General features: G+C 42.4%; 1 protein-coding gene across 9 annotated transcripts in view; it reads left to right on the forward strand.

Annotated features, from left to right (window-relative positions):
* Nucleotides 1–21,156, forward strand: part of TMEM164 (transmembrane protein 164) — a 339,420-nt gene that overhangs the window by 133,279 nt on the left and 184,985 nt on the right. For all 9 annotated transcript variants that reach the window (XM_050776565.1, XM_050776571.1, XM_050776567.1 and 6 more), the window contains one exon: nt 10,529–10,607. In XM_050776565.1, coding sequence (XP_050632522.1) covers nt 10,529–10,607 — 79 coding nt within the window. The remainder of the gene's footprint in view (nt 1–10,528; nt 10,608–21,156) is intronic.

Consider the following 21,156-nt stretch of genomic DNA (forward strand, 5'->3'; position numbering starts at 1 on the left):
GCCTGTAATCGCAGCACTTTGAGAGGCAGAGGCAGGCAGATCACTTGAGGCCAGGAGTTCGAGACAAGTCTGGTCAACATGGCAAAACTCTGTATCTACTAAAAATACAAAAAAAAAAAAAAAAAATTAGCCAAGCACAGTGGCCTGTGTCTGTAGTCCCAGCTACTCGGGAGGCTGAGGCAGGAGAATCTCTTGAACTCAGGAGGCGGAGGGTGCAGTAAGCCAAGATCACACCATGGCACTCTAGCCTGAACAACAGAGCGAGACTCTGTCTCAAAAAAAAAAAAAAAAAAGAAAAGGAAGGACCGGTGGCCTCCCCGCCACCTTTATTATGCCCCCCTGCCCCTTTCCACATCAGATGGTGAAAATTAGATGGAATAGCATGTGCCTGGCAGGACTGTGGGCATCTGTCCTTACTGGAGGTGAGGTGTGGAGTGGGAGTAGGGTCTCAAGGGAAAAATACAAAGAGAACAAGGGATTTTGGGGTCTATGGATGCCCCCTTTACACATTATTTTCTTAACATGCTAATATTCTCCAAAGGAGGGAATTCTTAAAAACTAGAACAAATTAACACTAATCATCATTAATAATTTAATGCATCCTCTTGGTTTAGGATTCCTGTAATGTAGAGATATAAAGAATATAACATAAAAGTTCCCACCTCCTACTCCCCAGAGAGAATTGCTGTTAACTGTTTGGTGTACTTATCTTTTAACTTTTTTCATCCTTTAAAAGAATTTAGCTACATGATTAATAAATGAATACATTCATTTGTTATAAAATATATATATACAAGTATATAGAACCCAAACTCAAGATCTTCCCTTTCCTATCCCAGTCTCTCTTCCCCAATCCTGTTTTCTTCTCCAGTTTGGGGAATAGTAACTGGGTGCTATCTTAGATCCATTTTATATACACCCAAAAATACACATACAGACTTATTCCTTTTCTTATAAAAAAATGATCATGCCTTATACAATATAGACTTGCTCTGTTTTACCTAGAAATGGTTGTACCGCCTTTAAAAAAAAAAACAAAAAAACTTGGTGGAGTAATACATCTTCCAGAGTGTTTTTTGATCATCCTGCTGATGGTGGTCATTTAGTTTGCTTTTTTAAATTCCAAATTTTTTTGTAACTATAAATAATGCTGCAGCGAACATCTTTATGCATATATTTTTGTGCATGTGGGCAAGTATTGCTGTTAGTACAAATTCCTAGAAGTAAAATTACTGAGTCAAACTGAGTGGGCATTTTAAAGTTTTCATAGATATTGACAAATTGTTCTCCAGAAATAATGTATCTTGTTTCTTCTTTGGTGTACTGTATCTTAGGATTTTGCCATATTAGTTCATACTTACATCATTTAAATTTAGTTAAATATTTAAAAATTCCTAAGTTTTTACTATACAACTTTTCAAGCATATTGAAAAGTTGAAAAGTAGCATAGTGAACAGTGACTCTATATCCTCCAGCTAGATTCAACAATATCTAACATTTCTCCATATTCACTTTCTATCTAAATTTGCTGAATCATTTCAAAGTTGTAGACATCTTGACGCTTTAGTCTAAGTACTTCAGCTCCTAAGACTAAGGGCATTCTCTCGTATAATTATAATACCTTACCACACTTAAGAAAATTATCAACATTTCTATAATACCACCTACCTTATCATCTACCTTATTTAATCAGCTTATGTTTAAGTTTCCTTAATTGTCCCAAGAATGTCTTTTAAAAAAAAATCAGGATCTAGTGAAGTTTCAAGTATTGCTTTTGATTGTTCCATCTCTTTACTGGTTTTCATTTTTTTAACCTAAGAACAGTACCCCCTTCTTCATTTATGATACTGAAATTTTAGGGAGTTATTTTGTAGAATGTCCCATATTCTAGATTTGAATGTTTCCTTAATGACAGACACCTTGTTGTTTTTAATGGCAATGTGGTCTGCTGTACCATGAATTCATCATGGTTTATTTAACTTGTCCCCTATCAGTGGTCATTTAGGTCATGACATTCCTTTTGTGGCTCCTCTTACAAGTGGTATTTCGTCCTAAGGAGTCTGTGGCCCCAGTAGGCCACAGTTAAAGTCTGTGGTCAGTTAATGAAGATAAAGTGTTCCAAAACCAAACTTCATTGGCAGGAACATTATCAAGGGCAGTTGTAACTGTCGATTGCATCCTTTCCCCTCTAAAGGGATGGATTATCTTTTTTGATTCCCTGATTTATTTTGAGAGTCTGTAGTCTAGGGCTGAGCTGAGACCAGGGTTCTGTCTTTGTAACTGCCTATTCTCACTTGGCACCTAATCATTAGCCATGGACTCTTCTGGTAAGACCAAGTCACCTGAGGTATGGTGTGAGCTCCCTTAATTTGCAATGTGCAGCCCTCCCTCAAGCAGTTATTCTCACTTCAGCCTGTTCTTCCTTCCTCATCTCCTGGGATCCGAAAGCTAATCTTTCCATCTGTGCTTTGGGTCCTATTCCCTCTCACCTGCTTCCAGTCCTCTGGCTGTCTAGTGCCTCCTGCACCTTATGCTTCTCCAGCATCTCCCTGTCCACTGGCTCCTTCCTTCAGTGTATATAGAATCTCTCCTGTTCTTAACAGTTATTTCTCAATATTGATACTACCCTTTAGTTATAGTTTTCATCTCTCTCCAGGCATTTACTCTTCTCAAAAGATTACTGAGGACCAGGGGTCCACCAAATGGGGTACAAGAGATGTTTCATTGAGTCTGTGATGAAAATATTAGATATCTATTCTAATAAAATTTCATTCTTTTAAATTTCCATGTTTGTGTGTCCTGATGTACATTTAGGTGTGCATATTTTATAATGTACAGTTAGGCATGTATATCATTTGCCTTACTTTCAATTCTTCTCATCCTCTTTAGCCCCGTTAAGATCCACACCCACCAATTTATGAGCTTCTCTCCCAGGCAGTCACACTGGCATCACAAATTCAGCATGGCCCCAGCTTCTTTTCTTGTACCTCACTTCCTCCAATCTGCACCCTAGACTGTAGGTCCCAACATAGGGAGAAGCCCCAACGTCCTACCATCCATCTAAGCCATAGCCTGTGAGTCATCTTCAACTTCTTTTCTTCTCTTACTTCTGCACAATGCCCTGTCCAGTCAATTAATTAGTCCTGGCAATTCAACTTCCTTACCTTCTCTCAAATCTGCCCATCCTCTCTTCTCTTGCTGTGTCTGCCTTTGCTTAGACATTGCTATCACCAGCCCCTAACTGGTCTCTCTGCCTCAAGTAGCAAACCCTGCACACAACCACCAAAAGGAGCCCTGCAAAACTACATATCATGCATGCCTCTCAGAAAATTCAAACCAAAGCCAATACATGATCTACAGGGCCTCCCATGATCTTTTCCTGCACTGATATTCTCTCCTTATCTGTTAGCCTCCTCAACTAGACTATGAACTGTTGTAGGGCCGGGATCCCTACCCTACAAGATGTCTTCATTATTGCCACATAGCAAGAGGCAAGCACATTACGTACCACTTAGGCGTGTCTTAATAGGTGTTTTTGGTCAACTGGATGAAAGTGAGAATAGGACTGTTTTGGGTAAGAACAGGAGAGTGGAGTTGAGAAATAAAGAAAGAAAAGTTTTTTTTTTTGAGAAATAAAGAGGTTTCCAGTGAGAAACTCTGGCCTATAGATAGGCCAAATTAATGGACTAATGTGGGGAGCTAAAGTTACCCTGGTAGTCATCTGGTAAACATACTAATGTGTGACTTAGGACTGTGGGACAGGCCCAGGTGATACCATCTCTTCTTGCTGAGGCAGAATGATGAAATGAAACCCCAGCTTTCGACTAGAAAGATCTGGCATTAAGTGTTACTGCCTGGGATGGAAATTCTGGCTTTCCTAGTTACTGGCTGGATTGATGTTGAAAAGGGGGATAGTGATTATAACAGCCAGCATTTAATGAGTAGTTACTATATGCCAGCACTGGGCCAAGGATTTTACAGGTATTATTTCACCACAACTGGGTGAAGTAGATACTATTATTCCCATTTATGAATAAGTCAGCTGAGGCTCAGCAAGATTAAATGATTTGCCCAAAGTTGTATAGAGAATAAATGATGGAGACCGAATTTCAGTCTCAGCAGCCTGACTCCAGGCTGGAGATACCGACTGGGAGTCATCAGTATACAGATGGTATCTAGAGCCAGGAACCTGGATAAGATTACCTAGTGAGTGAGAGTAGCTGTAGAAGAGGGACATGGAATTGGTTCTTGGCCACTGTAATATTTAGAGATGAGGGACATAAGGGAAATTCAGCAAAGGAGATTGAGAAGGAACGCCATTGAGGTAGAGAAAGATTAGAGGGTGGTGTGCGAGAATCCCAGCACAGAAAGTCTATTCAGGATGAGGGAATAATCAACTGCATCAAATGCTGTTGATAGACCAAGTAAGATGAGACCTAAAAATAGACCAGGATTAGTATCTCTAGTTGTGCAGCTTGTTAATTGCATAATGGAGTGAGTGGTATCCAGAATCTCTCTGACACCCTGGCATGGGGTTGAGCCTTGGCAGAAGAAGGAGCACCTATTTCACATAAAGATGCCACGTGGGCTAACTTCCATCCTTTTGTTGCCTACTGGAATTAGAAACATGGAGGTCATTGGTAACCTCAACAAAAGCAATTTGAGTGGAATGGTAGGAATGAAAATGTGATTGAATTGGATGGAGGAATACTTCAGAGGAAAGGCAGTGATGGCAATGAGTAGAGACATCTTTTGAGGAGTTTTGCTATAAAGTATAAAGGAAAGCAGAGAAATAGAGGTGGTAGCTCCATTACTACCGCAAATGGGAGTGAGGTCAAGAGCTTTTGTTTCTTTAGATGAAAGATATTTTAGCATGTTTGTTTTCTGATAGCAATGATCCAGTGAGAAAAACAGACAGTTACTGGTGTGACATTCTTGAATAGGTGAGAAAGGATAGGATCTAGTACAGGAATGATGGTACTAGCCTTAGTCAGCAGCACAGGTGCTTCCTGCATAGTAGCAGAGGAAAAAGCAGCTGTGGGTATGGGTGCAGGGAGGAGGGAGATGTGGAGGTGGGAACTTGTGTCTGTTATCTTCCAATGGTTCTCCATGCCCCCTCACCCCACTGAAGTAGAAAGCCATTTCCTCAGCTGAGAGGGAGAATGGCGAAGGTCTGAGGAAAGCAGGAGAAGTTGTGGAATAGTGGCCTGGGAGAGAGGAGAATAAATGGTCTTGGGAATATAGTGAGATTATAGAGCAGCATGAAAATCTGGCACTAAGTTTGTTGTCATGAATGTAAAGGGCTAATAGCATGGCTTTATATTTTTCTCCAGACATGTTTGCTCGCATGGGTTTAGGGATGTGAAGTCAGACAGTTGGATTTAGCCAGGAATGTGGTTTTGTGAGGTAAGTAGGACAAAAGGAGAGAGTGTGTCAGGAGAGTTGGGAATGTACTGAAGGAAGTGATGGGCCTTGAACTCAACGCTGGTGAGCATAGAAGTAAGGACATGAGGTTGGTGAGGGGACAGTAAAAAGGTGGTAGGATCAAGACTGTAGGTCCTGGTGAAGTGAGAAAATTGTGAGAGTAGGGATATTAGAGGGAGTGAATTGGCCAGACACAAGGTGGTGGCTGGAGAGTAGGGTACATGACAGAGGTTATGGAGAGATCACAGCTATTAATAATAACTGGTGTGACCATATGAAAAAGGTATGAGGTAAAATGGAGAGAGATCTTGAGGAGCATGGAGGGCAGGCATTGAGAGGCCAGAGTGTTCCTAAATATTGATACTGCAGGGATTTTGACAAAGGAATGTTGGAAAGGCGTCACAGGGAGGGGTAACACAAAACCTTCAAGGACTGAGGAGGGGAGGGTATACATGCAGGGGGCCGTAAATAACTGCAACAGAAAGGAGTAGTGGGTGCCATAGTCTCAGGACATGAGATTCAAATCAGGAGAGTGGTTAGCAAGGAGGCAGAGATAATGGTCTGGAAGAGACAGCAATTTAGAAGCATCTGTGAGGCACAGAGAGGCATTCCCTTGGCCCAGTGGTGTAAGGTTATATGAGAGGAAAAATCCCCACTACTTGAGAGAGCTGTCAGGATAGCAGTGTAGCAGTGTCTTCAGAGAGCGATAATTAAGTTTTTCTTAAAAAAGGTGAAGGGACTGCTCAGGTGACTGTTGTAAACAGGGAAGTAGGGGCGTGGTGGGATCAGTGGTCTCCATGGGAGAGAACAGTGGTGCAGCTGTCAGGGTTGCAGAGCGGGAGGAAGGAGGTTGAGATTCTTGCCATGAACAGAGTCCATGCACCTAATGTTTCAGGCAGTCTAAACTCTAGAGGCCTGGAGAACTTTACCACTCTGGTCTTTTGATTCTAAAAAGGATGTTGACTTGTGAGAAGGTAGTTAATGGCCTGTGTTGCTTAAAGCATTTTTTATTGCTTTTGACTTTAAATTGCATTGATGCAGGACTTTTTGTCTATAACCTCAGGATTCCTCCAGTTGAAAAAGAACCAGGCTATGTACATTAGAGTGGAGTTCTAGGTATGAGTTCTCTAGTGTGTAGAAATGAATTAACCAAGTGGAACTCTTTCTAGGGAAGTATGGCATTTCACAGATATAAAATGGGGAAAAGAGGGTCAGGGGAGGCTCCCTGAGAAAGTTCCTGGAACTCAGCCCAGACTCGGTGTTCAGTAAAGAACTGTCTTAGCTGGGCATGATGGTGCATGCCTATAGTCCCAGCTACTTGGGAGGTTAAGGGAGGAGGGTTGCTTGTGCCCAGGAGCTCAGGGCTGTAGTGTGCCATGATTGTGCATGAGAATGGCCACTGTACTCCAGCCTGGGTGACATAGGGAGACCCCATTTCTTTAAAAGCAAAAACAAAAACTTTTTTCTCCTTTGTTGAATGCCCTTTCCCCCCATCCCTGTGCCTATTGCTGTTTCTTTGGATGTTATTTAATTTCTCTGTGACTTAGTTTCCTGTCTGTCAAATGCACATGATCATAGTCCCTACTTCATAGGAAAGTTGTAATAATTAAATGAGATAATACATGTGTATTAGTCTGTTTTCATGCTGCTGATAAAGACATACACAAGACTGGGTAACTTACAAAGAAAAAGAGGTTTAATGGACTCACAGTTCCATGTGGCTGGGGAGGCCTCACAATCATGGCAGAAGGTGAAAAGCACGTTTTACATGGTGGCAGGCAAGAGAGAATGAGAGCCAAGTGAAAGGGGAAACCCCTTATAAAACCATCATATCTCATGAGACCTATTCACTACCACCAGAACAGTATGGAGGAAAATGTCCCCATGATTCAGTTATCTCCCACTGGGTCCCTCCCACAGCATGTGGGAATTATGGGAGCTACAATTCAACATAAGATTTGGGTGGGGACATAGCCAAACCATATCAACATGTAAAAGTATTTAACACAGAACATGGTGCATAATATAAGTACTTCAATATGATTTGCTATTAAATGACAAGTGGTTAAGTTCTTGGTTCCCATTCAGCTCTCTTATTCTTGCCATTATGTTTCTTCTTACTTCACCCCCTTTCTCTTACATCTTCTTCTTCCCTTTCTCTCCTTCTTTTTCCACGCTTCCTCCTTCACCTATTTCCTCTTTCTCTCCCCTGGCTTTGGGTGCAGTGGCATATGCACCTAGTTCAGTACTCTTTGTGGCCCCCTGAAGTAGAGAAGTCTTGGAGTAGGGGTGAGGCAGCCACCAGAGGAAGGAAACTGCTGGTGGGGACAGTCTCTTGGCCACTCCATCTGAAGTCTGTAGCCACAGTGGCTGCAGAGATGAAGTGGGCCAGTGACAAGAGGCTCAGGAGCTGGGAGGCCTATGTTGCAGGGCAAGTTTGGCTACTGTATGATGTGTGGCTGGGGCACCAGACAGTAGGCAGAGCATGCTATGAAGATGAGGATCATTTGAACAGGAGAGGACTGGGCTAAATCACCGTGTGGAGGGACAAGTGAGGACATGTGCATGTCCTGCCTCGGTCCTGTTGCTGATACCACTATGACTACTCCCATTCATAAGGGTGGCTCCTCCCCACGGAGCAACTCCTATGAGTCAGACTTCTGTGGGAGGGAGCGAGTGAGCAGGGGACAGCTGAGTGTGCTGGCTAAGACTATAAATTCTAGAGCCAAACTGCTTGGATTTGAATCTTGGCTCTGTCACTGAATGAGAATGTATCCTTGAGTGAGTTATCTAACTTTTCTGTGCCCCAGTGTCCCATCTCTAAAACGGATATAATTGGAACAATACAGTTCTTATGAAGATTTGTTTAAATTAACTGTTTACAAAGTGATTTTCATAGTTCATGGCATAAAAGAAGTACCATGCTAGTTTTTGTTATATTTAAAAAAATTTTTAAATCATACAACAATCTTATAACAGAAGACTGACTTTCATTTTACTGATGCCAAAATGGAGATGGAGAGTTTAAGGGCCTTGGCCAAGGCCACAGGGCTACCGAGCAGCAGAGTCAAATCTAGAACACAACTTTGACAGACTCCAAAGTCCTAGCTTGTAACTGCAATGCTTAACTGCCTCCCTGGACATTCAGGTGGAGACTTTGCTTTCTAGGAGCTGGGAGGCAGGGTGAGGCAGGTGGGCAATGTGAGTCAAGGTGGGTGGTCAGCAATTGGAGTCTGAGAGGTTGGCAGAAGTACTGCTTGAGGACACACCTGGGACTAGTAGCTGCATGCCCTTGGCCCAGCTCCTTGCTATGGGAGAGAGCAGCCTGGCTTCCCAGGCCTGTTTCAGGGAGAGGTCAAGTCCCTTAGGTGCATGAAGGTGCTCATTTCAGCCAGAGAGCTGAGCCTTCTTGGGACTTTTTCCTTCCTTCCCTATTTTCCAGGCGACCTCAGGGAAGTTAATAACCCTTTTGCACCTCAGTTTCCTCATCTGTCAATTAAGGGTAATACTTGACCTGGCTGCTTCCTGGGGATTTTGAGACATTGAGTAGATTGTGGATGTGAAATCATTTGAAAAGCATAAAGCAGTACCTAATTTTCAGATACTAGAGTGATCTCAGACCACATTACTGTGAGGTCCAGTGTAGGCCTCTCAGACCTCCATAGCTACCTTGTGCTGATAATGCCCAGTATCCCATCTCGTGACCTTTTCCACTGGGGTCTACAGTGGTACTTGGAATCTTACCTCCTTTTCTCAGTTTTTACATTTCCCTTGGTGAGTGTAAAGTAATAGTTGAGCAGCAGGTGGGTTCCTGGGAAATTATTTTCCGTGTGGATTTTTATTTTAAAGAGCCAGAGCCAATGTCTGTGTCCAGGCTCCACAGTTGTCCCAGCTCCCATTCTGGGAGCTCTGCCATCTTTTTGGTTTCAGCCCTTGGCATAAGACAGACCTGGGCTCCTGTGCCTGGGTAGCCTGTAACTGCCTCCTCTCATTAGCACACAGTCTTGGTTATGTGCTTGCCCTGTGGGGAAAGGGAGGCATCTGATCCTTTCCCCTGGGTGCCTTTGTCTATCCTGGCATCCTTTGGTGTGTGTGTGTATGTGTGTGTGTGTACGCGTGTGTACGTGTGTGTGTGTGTATGGTAGGGATTATGTAAGCCCAAGAGGCTAGGCCTCTTGTCAGCTGCCAAAGTTCTTTTTTCCCCAGAACTGAGTTAGCCACCCAACTGTTTCCATTCTCTGCCCGCTGCGAAGCTCTACAGCAGGGCCCCTATGGCAGGTCAAAACATGCTCTGCTTTGATAATACAGAGATTCCATTTTGAGAGAGATGGGAAACAGGAGCGAGTGAGTGGGTGTGTTGGATGTAGGGAGAGTGAGGACATTCTTTTTGGTAAGCTGTGCCAAAATTGGCCCAGCAGCTTGGTCTAAACTCAAAAGTAGGGCTAATGCTGGGCTGACACCCGAATATCCAGTGGGGAAACTTTATTCTTGGATCTAGACCCTACGAGACCTAGCAATCTTTTTTTTTTTCCCCATCTGGAATATGGGGATAATTCTACTCCATATGTTCTTCATGTCAAATGAGAAATAAACTTGTAAATAATCTACCATCTAGTCACCAGGAGCAGGAAGTGACATAAGGTTGTGATTCTTAAAGTACATTTTGCAGAATACAAACTGTTACTAAAAAAAAGAGTCACGTGCTAAAAAAGTTTGGGAAACACTGGATAAACAATGGCAAGTAGGTTTCTTGTCTATAGGGACCACTCAGGTCCTTCATATTCCAATAATACGCATGGGAAACCACCAAGGGGATATATCGTATGCCACATTTCCTAAATTTTTAACCAGACTTTCTTAGTGGAGCATTTACAAGTCCCTTCTCTACGAAAGACATCTAGGAAGATCCTGATCTAGATCAGAAGAATATTCATTTTGTTCTTTTTTTTTTTTTTTTTTCCTGCAATTGTATAAAGAAGTGAATTGGTGAAATGCATGGGATTGCTAAAATATGGGTCCTAAACAGCAAGGGAGGTCAACTTTGGACTCTATTGAAATGAATGCTTCCTGCTCTGAAATACTTCTCTCCCTCCTATCCTCACAGCTCCCCTTTGAATTGGAGATTTACTACATTCAGCATGTTATGCTCTACGTGGTACCCATCTATCTGCTTTGGAAAGGAGGTAAGGCCAGCAAACCACATTCCTATGCAACCCTCACACCTAGCCTCTCCCTTCTGTTTTTGGGAGTCACAGCCTCTTGGGTGCTTCCCAGGATCTTCAGCTGCCTCTTGGCTGAGTTTCTTCAGCATGATTTATGCCGGGCACCAGGAAGTGGGGAGATGGGAATGGACGAAGCCTGCAAGGGGTCTGGGGACTTTTTAGACCCGTACTTCACTGGGTGACTATGGTGCTGCTGACTGCCTGTCACAGGGTCTGGGCTTTGTGTCTTGGTGGTGGCATTGCATTTGCATGGAGCCCCCCACACTGTCACCCTCTTGTACTTGTGCCTTCCCCCTGCCTCAATGTGTAGTGTGGGGTAGAAGAAGAGAGTGAAACACTTGGTCCCCTCAAGAACAAAAGAAGATATGTAAGGGCCAAGAAGTCCAGGGACCAGGACAATTATGGGATTGAGGGGAGAGGCAGGTGAAAGAGCAGTGTCACCCATGTAAAAGAAACCACTGAAAACCTTCATTTGATGAAGAGGGAGAGACCACCAACCTGGTAGAGGCAGCCTGGAAAGGAAGCTGATCTATTTGTAACCTCTCAGTGACCCTTAGATTATCCCTTCCCTCTATTGTGTAATAGACAAAAGGAAAGGGAAGTGCTTGTCCATCTAGGCTTGTTGTGAGAGCCACTCCTTCTCAGTGTTCTTTATTTCCTGAAAGTCCCTGTGACTGGAAGACATCCTCTTTCAGTTTTAGCCCCAGTCTCTCGATCTCAGTTGCTGAGACTTTTCTGCTCCTACCTCACTCCAGGCAGCAAGGGTTTCATTTCTACCATACTGAAAGTGGCATGAGGCCACATGGGCCCTTGAGCTCACTGGAAGATGGTCTGGGAGTTCTGCTGGACGCTGCTGCTTCTTGGATTATGCGTGGATGCTCTAACTCAGGCATTCTGGCAGATCTTAAGATCTGGTGTGAGATAGCCCCAAGGACCGGTCAACCCAGGAACATATTACAAGATGGAATCTACTTATATTCCAGAGATTTGCCTCCTGTACTTTGATTTCTATCAGTTCTCCATACTTGCCTAAATATTCTTTGAGACTGCTTTTATCCTGTGCAGCCACTTGGGGTCTCACGATGTCCAAAAACGCTTCCTTTTAATTTGCTATAAAAGCACTATTTTCCCCACAAAGCTTTAAGGAAAGTCTGAAGTTCCAATATCCAGGAGACTTGTGCCATTTCTTAGGTCTGTCCCCTGTGGCACAGGAAACAGCCTCTTAATATTAAGTCTCAGAAATACACGTATTCTGAATAGAACCAGGCAGATAGGTGTTCCTGGGCCTCAGACCCGTGCTACTCATTGTTCCTGGGTTCTGAGGTGTATGATGGAAGTCCTAGCCAAATCTGCATGGCTGTTATTTAAACATATTTGTACTCTAAGGTCACCATAAAAATCTGTCAGGTAGCTGGGTTAGACTGGTCTGACATGAGAAATACCAAGTAGCCATCTTTCCTCCCTCCAAAAGAATAATCCAGGAAGCCACATCCTCAAGACTTGGCTAACTCTAAGATAATTGTATCTTCTTAGAGCAGATCCTCCCGGTAGCCCAGTTCCCTAAGTGGCAAGGGGAGAGATAGTAGGGCTGTAATGAGAGACAGTATGGTCTGTTATTGCTAATAACCCATAGATACCCTGGCGCAGTGAGGGTTTAGCTTGCAGCACAAGTGGAGTGATCTCACCAAACTGACTTTACTCCAGGACCTGAATGAGAGCATCTACCACTCCGCAGAGGTTGATGGGCCCCAGTACCTTCTATCTGGTCAACTTTGAGCTATTTTGAGGACTCATCTCCCATCTCCCTTTCCAGCTCTTTACTGCCATCTGCTGTTCACTTGGGGGGAATTATGAGCATTGAGAGAAACATCTGGATTTCTTCAGCTTTGATCCCAAGCCTTGGACCTAGGCCTTGAAGAGGGAGAATGGATCTGAAGCAAGCTGTCAGAAGATTAGTTTTCTGTAAACCAAGAAAGCCGAGAGTTTGGGGTTTCTCTTCCCTAGAAGTCTCTTGTAATTTTGTAGAAATAAATGGCTTAGCAATTTTTACCCAATACAAAACAGCTCTCCTATAGGTATCTCCCATGCCCAGGAACCCTGTTTTCCTGAAAGGCAAGGTCTTGCTTGAGCATATAGTGCCTCTTCCTATTGTTTGGGGTGGGTGGGTAGGTGGTGCCTTGTGGAAAACCCACTCATCCCTTACTCTTGCGGACCTTATGCGCTGTCACAGTACATGGAACCTCTCTCATCCACACTGCTCTTTTCTTCCTCTGGCCTGTTCCTTCGTTTCCCTGTTTCCTTTCCTTCAGACTTGTTGCCCATGGTCCTCTGGAAATGCATTTCTTTTTTTCTGTGTTACAGTATTTTTAAATTTAATTTTTATTAGATGCTGACAAATTATGCTTTTATATATGTATAGGGTTCAAGGTGATGCTACACTATGTGTATACAATGCAGAATGATTGAATCAAGCTGATTAACAAACTATATTTCTTACAAACCACTCCCAGCCTCACCAGCAGCTCCACATGGGGCACAGAGCCTTCCTATCTCTTGCCTGCAGCTTCTTCTAATGGAGGCTGCTCTTTCTGCCCTGCCCCATATGCTGCAGAGCCCCCTCTGTCTCTTCTAGAGCACTATCTCATCTGTATGTTAGGGGAAAAAGGCTTTCTCTTTTGCCATTCTCTCTCGTTTTTTTCATCACCACCGTCACTTGACCTCTTAGTCACTTCCCTCACATTCCTAGAAGTCGCTGGCCTGTAGCTCTCAGTATTTCCATTACAATTTGAGCCAACATCCTGAGAGACTTCTTGTAAGGACCTCCCATCCACCCCAGCTTCTCAAGGTCTGAGCTTCTTAATTGCAATGACCTCAGCATTTCCTTCCTTTCAGCCACCAGGACCTTGTTTTCCTGTAAAGCTCTGCTGTATGAGAACATAACTGCTGTTATGTTCTTTCTTTGACCCAAATCTCCACTCCTTTCCTCTTCTTTTCTTCCTATTCAGCTTGTATCTCCATGACCTGTCATTGAAACTTTCACTAGCTCCTGAAAGCGTCTCACCTCCTTTGTCCCTTCCAACTGGGGTCAGTGTCCCATCCCTTTTCAGTGTGCCCAGTCTTGGCCTACTGGAGGAACTCTTTCAAGCCATTCTAATTAGGGCCGTGAAAATGTCATGATGTCTATTATAATTGTGCTGTCAACACCATTGCTCAATTTATTTTCTGTCTATGGTCAGCTCCTCCACACATTGCCTATTGGGGGAAACCCACCCCTGATATTCAATGTGAGTCCTTTTCTATTTTCCCTAAGTGTCGGCTGGTCTGAGAAATAAAGGGAAAGAGTACAAAAGAGAGAAATTTTAAAGCTGGGTGTCTGGGGGAGACATCACATGTCGACAGGTGCCGTGATGCCCCCTGACCCTTAAAACCAGCAAATTTTTATTAGCAATTTTCAAAGGGGAGGGAGTGCACGAATAGGGTGTGGGTTACAGAGATCACATGCTTCAAGGATGACAAAAGATCACAAGGCAGAAGGTCAGGACGAAACTAGAATCACTAATGAACTTCCATGTCCTGCAGTGTACACATTGTCAGGGTTCAAGAGCAGAGAACCGGTCTGACTAGAATTCACCAGGCTGGAATTTCCTAATCCTAACAAGCCTGGGGGTGCTACAGGAGACTAGGACGTGTTTCATCCCTATCTACATCTGCATAAGGCAGACACCCCCAGAACGACCATTTCAGAGGTGTCGTCTGGGAATGCATTCTTTTCCCAGGACTGTTAATTATTAATATTCCTTACTGGGGAAAGAATTCAGCGATACTTCTCTAACCCATTTTCGGTAATAAGAGAAATATGGCTCTGTCCTGCCCAGCCCACAGGCAGCTAGACTTTAAGGTTATCTCCCTTGTTCCCTGAAAATCGCTGTTATCCTGTTCTTAAGGTGCCCAGATTTCATATTGTTCAAATACACATGCTCTACAAACAATTTGTGCAGTTAACAAAATCATCACAGGGTCCTGAGGCAACATACATCCTCAGTTTACGAAGATGATGAGATTAAGAGATTAAAGACAGGCATAGGAAATCACAAGAGTATTCATTGGGGAAGTGATAAGTGTCCATGAAATCTTCACAATTTATGTGCTTCTGCCATGGCTTCAGCTGGTCCCTCCGTTTGGGGTCCCTGACTTCCCGCAACAATTGCCCTCACAAGTCCTGTGCTAAATCTTTACCACCCTTCTCAAACTTCCTGTCCACTCTATTCAAACCTTCTGTTCTCTCCACCCTTGGTAGATCCCCACCTCTCCCCACAAATGACTGAGAAAATTGAGGTTTTGGGATGGAAATTTCCTCAACACTTATCTCTACCTCTACAAGCTTCTTTACCCACATCCATCCCTATCTTCCTCCTTCTTATCCTGGAAGAATTGGTGTTCATTCTGTTCTGGCCAATAATACCCCTGTGTGATTAGCTCCCACCTCTGCAGCCTCATTCTATCAATTAATCACTTATGTACCTGGATATTCTCTTTCTTTGTTTGTTTGTTTGTTTCTTTCTTTCTTTCTTTCTTTCTTTCTTTCTTTCTTTCTTTCTTTCTTTCTTTCTTTCTTTCTTTCTTTCTTCCTTTCTTCCTTTCTTCCTTTCTTCCTTTTTTCCTTTCTTTTCTTTTTCTTTTTCTTTTTCTTTTTCTTTTTCTTTTTCTTTTTCTTTTTCTTTTCTTTTTTTAGACAGGGTCTCCCTCTGTCACCCAGGCTGGAGTACAGTGGTGCAATCACGACTCATTGCAGCCTCAACCTCATGGCTCACATGGTCTTCCCGCCTCAGCCTCCTAAGTAGCTGGGACTATAGGCACATACTACCACACCCGGCTCTTTTTTTTTGTATTTTGTAGAGACAGGGTTTTGCCATGTTGCTCAGGCTGGTTTCAAACTCTTGGGCTCAAGTGATCTTCCCACTTCAGCCTCCCAAAGTGTTGGGATTACAGGCATGAGCCACTGTACCTGGCCATTACCTGAATTTCCAACCCTTTCTTCACTGCTGGCTTTTCAGCCAATACAGATGTTCAAATCTTTCCCATTCTAAGAAACTTTCTAGCAGTCCCATGCAACTCTGTCTTCCCTCTTCCTTTCACAGCTAAGCATCCTACAAGAATAATCTAAACAATATTTTCTAAAATTTAGTTCTTTGGGCAAGACAATTTTTGTCTTATCCACGTAACTCTATGTTATTAAGTATGTAATACATGTCCTTAAATCTATTGAGTTTTTTTTTAACTAAAATATATAAACTTTCGAGAGAAGCCTCATAATATCCATGAGATTGTGACTTTGATTTACTGGTTATCTCTTTTAACACAGTTTATATACAAAACTATTAAAAATGAAATGTTTATATGTTTGCCACCTGAAATCACCTCACACATGATGCATAACTTTGGGAGACACTTGGGTCTGCCCTTGAGTTTTCTTCTCAATTACCCTTTATTCCTCAGAACATTTCACTGTGATAGTTAACCCTCTATCAGGCTTTTCACAGAGATGGTGCTTCTAAAGATCGCCAGCAACGTCTATCTGACCAAATCTAATGACCATCTCTCAGTCTTTATCCTACGGAATGCTGCTGCATTGGATGGTATTGGTCACTCCATTTTGGAATGCTCTGTTTCGGGGCTTCCAAAGCTCCTCCCATTCCTGGCTTTCCTACCTCACCAATCATGTCTTCTCAAGTCTCCTTCACAGGTTATTTTTTCTCACTCCTCTGAGATGTTGATTTCCTCAGAGTTCTGTTCTAGGCTCACATCTTATTCTAATTCTCTGGTATGGTTTTGCCTGCTTTCATGGTTTAACTACTAGTCTGTCTAGTTATGGCTGCTACATCACTGTCTACAGCTTGGACTTACGAGATTCACATTCATATAGTTTACTCAGCATCTCTACCTAAATGTCTCAAGCATATGTCAAACCCAACCTGTCTGTGTTAAACTCATTATCTTCCCTGTCAGCCCTCCTGCTCTTCTTGTGGTTTGTGCCAAGTGGCACCATCCAATCACCCCAGCTAAAATCTTGGAATCATCCCTGCCTCCTGTATGCAATTCGTCCGTTCATCTCACATATATTAACATATGCCTTCTTCCTGCCAGGATCCAGAGTGACCACTGGGGTGTCCTGATAAGCAAAAATCAGACACCACCCCTTGTCCCTAATAACATGTATAAGCTAGTGGCGGGGGGAGATGGGTATGAATCAGATATCACCTGAATATATCATTATGACTGAGATAAGTACTCTGAAAGAAAGGAACATGCCCTTATGAGAACTTAGAACAAAACAAGCTGACCGAGTCTGGGGATTTGGAGGAGAGTTCCCTGAGGAAATGACATTTAAACAGAAATCCAAAGGGTGAGTTGGAGTTTATTAGGCAAGTACAGGATTAGGGGAGGTGACTCCTTGTAGATGGGCAAAATGGCATGCACAACAGCACTGTGGCAGTGGGGAGCACAAGGCAGGTGGATGACACTGGGCCTGAGGGGCAGGCTGGGGTCAGATAGGAAGGCTTTGTCACCCATGGTCAGGGGTTTGGCCTTGATTGCCAAAGCTATGGAAAGACTGTGAAAATTTGAAGAAGGGGTATAACATCAGCTTGCTTCACTAATTGATTCTTCTCTGATTTAACTTATTTACACATTTTAATTCAAAAATCTAAAATATAAAAAGCCAGACTGTGAAAAATGTCTTTCCCATCCCTTCCCTCCATCCATATCATTCCCTGCTGCAACTCTACAAGTAACTACCATTTTTGGTTTTGGCATATCCTCCCAGAGTTTGTTTTTTGCATATACAAGTACATTTTAAAAATATTTTCCCCCTTCTTCAGACATTCATCTTAAAATAGCAAATACACAACCATCCTGTTGTTACTGTTTTGCTTAGCAATATTTCTTAGAGAGCTTTCCATGTGAGCCCACAGGAAGCTCCCCCTTTCTTTTCTTTTATAGTGGCCTAATATTACATTGTGTGGATGATATAATACAATATAATAAAAATGGCAAAGCTTTGATATAAGACAACTGTATGCCAGATATTGTCACTTTTCCCGTGCATTAACTCATTTAATCCCTATAACAACTCTCTTAGGAAGGTGTTGTTATTATCTCCCTTTTATAGAAGAGGAAACTGGTACTCAGATAGCAAGTGACAGTCCCCGGATTTGAACCCAGTAGTATGGTTCCACGGTTCTTGCTTTTAATCATAACACAAGGTTACAACACTATACCATAATTTCCTTTTTCAGTCTGCTATTGATGGACATTTAGGTTGTTTCAAATCTTTTGATAATATAAATAACACTGCACTGAAGGACCTGGTACCTTTGGCATTTTGCATGTGTGCAAGAATATCTATAGGATATATTTCCTTAAGTGGTAATGCTGAATCAGAGTATATGCATTTGTATTTTTATTGGATATTTCCAAATCCATAAAAGTTGTACCAGTTTAAATGTTTACTAGCAATATGTGAGAGTGTCTGTTTCTACACAGCCTCACCAAGTTGGATTTTTGCCCATCTGATGGGTTAAAAAAAAAAAGGTATATCAGTTCGATTTTAATTTGAATTTCACTTTGAGTGAAGCCAAGTGTCTTTTTACATATTTAAAATTGGCATTTGGCTGGGCACGGTGGCTCAAGCCTGTAATCCCAGCACTTTGGGAGACTGAGGTGGGCGGACCACCTGAGGTCATGAGTTCGAGACCAGCCTGGCCAACATGGTAAAACCCCCTCTCTACTGAAAATGCAAAAATTAGCCAAGTGTGGTGGTGCACGCCTGTAATCCCAGGTACTCGGGAGGCTGAGGCATGAGAATTGCTTGAACCCAGGAGGTGGAATTTGCAGTGAGCCGAGATTGTGCCACTGCACTCCAGCCTGTGAAACAGTGAGACTCAGTCTCAAAAAAATAATAAAATAAAATAAAATTGGCATTTGATTTCCTCTTCCTTGAACTACATGCTCCTATCACATGCTCATTGTTCAATAGTGTTGGCTTTTTTACAAAATTTGAATCCTAAGAGCTCGTCATATATAAATATTAACAGTTTACCCTTTATGATATGAGCTACAGATACTGTCCTCAGTTGTGTTTTCTTTTGACTTTGCTAATGTTTTATTCTTGCCATGCAGGATTTTTAAATTTCTTTTTCTTTTTTTTTTTTTTTTTCTGAGATGTAGTCTTACTCTGTTGCCAGGCTGGAGTGCAGTGGCGTGATCTCGGTTCACTGCAGCCTCCACCTCCTGGGTTCAAGCGATTCTTTTGCCTCAGCCTCCCAAGTGGCTGGGACTACAGGCATGCGCCACTACACCTGGCTAATTTTTGTATTTTTAGTAGAGACGGGGTTTTACCCTGTTGACTAGGATGGTCTTGATCTCTTGACCTCGTGATCTGCCCGCTTTGGCCTCCCAAAGTGCTGGGATTATAGGCATGAGTCACCCTGCCCGGCTGAATTTTTACCTTTCTATGTAATTTATCTTTTATTTTATGGCATCTGGATTTAGAGTCATGGTTAGAAAGCCCTTTATTACTCCAAGGTTATAAAAATATATATCCCATATTTTCTTCTTAGCTCCTTTTATTTTTTAATATTTAAATCTTTTATTCACTTGGAATATATTCAGATATACAGTGCGAGAAAAGGATCCAACTTTATTTCCAGCTGACTTCCCATTTGTCCCCGCAATGTTTATCAAATAGTCCAACATGATCCAATCTGCTTGTGGAGAAGATCACGTTAGCTGCTGTGTGAAGAAATCACCGGGTCCTCCTGCTCTTACCTCCTAAATATCTCTCAGACTCATCCCCTCCTTACCATCTCTAGGACCACTACCTTGGGCCAAACCTTGCACATCTCTTCCCTCAACGATGATAATTGGCTTTGTGTGATCTCTCTCCAGCCAGCCTCCTTTGCTCCCCCAAGCCCATTCCTGGAGCTTCCAAAGCTATTTCTATAGCTCAAATAGGATCATAGCACTTTGTTGTTTGGAAGCTTTCAGTGGCTCCCCATCTTCCCCAGTGCACAAGTCCATATGACCTGGTACCCTACCCCTTCTCCAACCTCATGTCTTTATGCTCCCTTCTTTGTACTGTACACTGTGGTGATACCCAAATCCTTAGGGTTCCCTGAGTATTTTTTCCAATTTTCATGCCTCTGTGTCTTTGAAAATGCCGTGACTTCTCCCAGGAATGCTCTTCTCCAGCTGTGGGCCTGGAAAACATTCATTTCTCAAAACTCACCTCAGTAGTTACTTTCTCCAGGAAGCCCTCTGTAACTATTCTACCCCAGCTCCCGCCAGCTGCCTCTGTTCCTCCCATCGTTGTCATCCTCACAGTGTAGTCTTTACATGCTGGTCTCCCTGAGAACAGGAATTTTTCATTTCTTCTTGGTATGTAGGTGATGAATGAATGAATGAACGACCTTCTTTTCAGGGATATATTCATGTACTGCAAATTGCACATAACTTATTATACATCTTACAAGCTAATGTTTACTAGGCACTGTGTTTGTTACATGTGTGATTTTGATCTCATTTAATCCCCACAGTGTCGACTAGACTTATGGGAGTACATCACGTGAGGCCCATGACCTTGAATGAGAAAAATAATCACATCTTTATGTCCGTTAACTCCAACTGAAATACAGTCATCTCTCAGTATCCATGGGGAATTGGTTCTAGGACTCCCCCGACCACAAATATCAAAATCCAAGGATGCTCAAGTCCCTAATGTAAATGACACAGTATTTGCATCTAACTTACACACATCCTCTTGTATACTTTAAATGAAGCTTGTCTAACCTGTGTCCTAGGATGGATTTGAATGTGGCCCAACACAAATTTGTAAACTTTCTTAAAACATTATGTTTGAAAAAAAAATTTTTTTTTAGCTCATCAGCTATCAGTAGTGTATTTTATGTGTGGCCCAAGACAATTCTCCTTCCCATGTGGCCCAGGGAAGCCAAAAAATTGGGACACCCCTGCTTTAAATCATCTCTAGATTACTCATAATACCTAATACAATGTAAATGCTATGTAAATAGTTGTTATACTGTTTTTTATTTGTATTTTTTTACTATTATTATTTTTGTTTTTAAAAAACATTTTTGATCGGTGGTTGGTGAAATCCACAGATGTGGAACTTGCAGATATGGAGGGCCGACTGTGTGGTACATCCTTTAGTAAGGAATGTAGATAACAAACCACAGTTACATTAGCAACACTTGGCATGCTGTCATTAATGTAAATTACACATATTTTCCTCTTATGTTACAGTTGTTGCAGATATCTCAAAAAATCATTTGCATTCATCATTACCTCAAAATTTAAAAACAGAGTGCCTTTTAAAAGCATTTTGATAACTATATTTCAAGATGATTATTTTCTTTTGTAATCCTATATATTCTATTTCATATACTTAAATACTTTATTCTGAGAGGGAGCCTTTACACTTCCCCAAACTGCC

This window comes from Macaca thibetana, chromosome X, assembly GCF_024542745.1.
Source record: "Macaca thibetana thibetana isolate TM-01 chromosome X, ASM2454274v1, whole genome shotgun sequence".
NCBI classification, from domain to species: Eukaryota; Metazoa; Chordata; class Mammalia; order Primates; family Cercopithecidae; genus Macaca; species Macaca thibetana.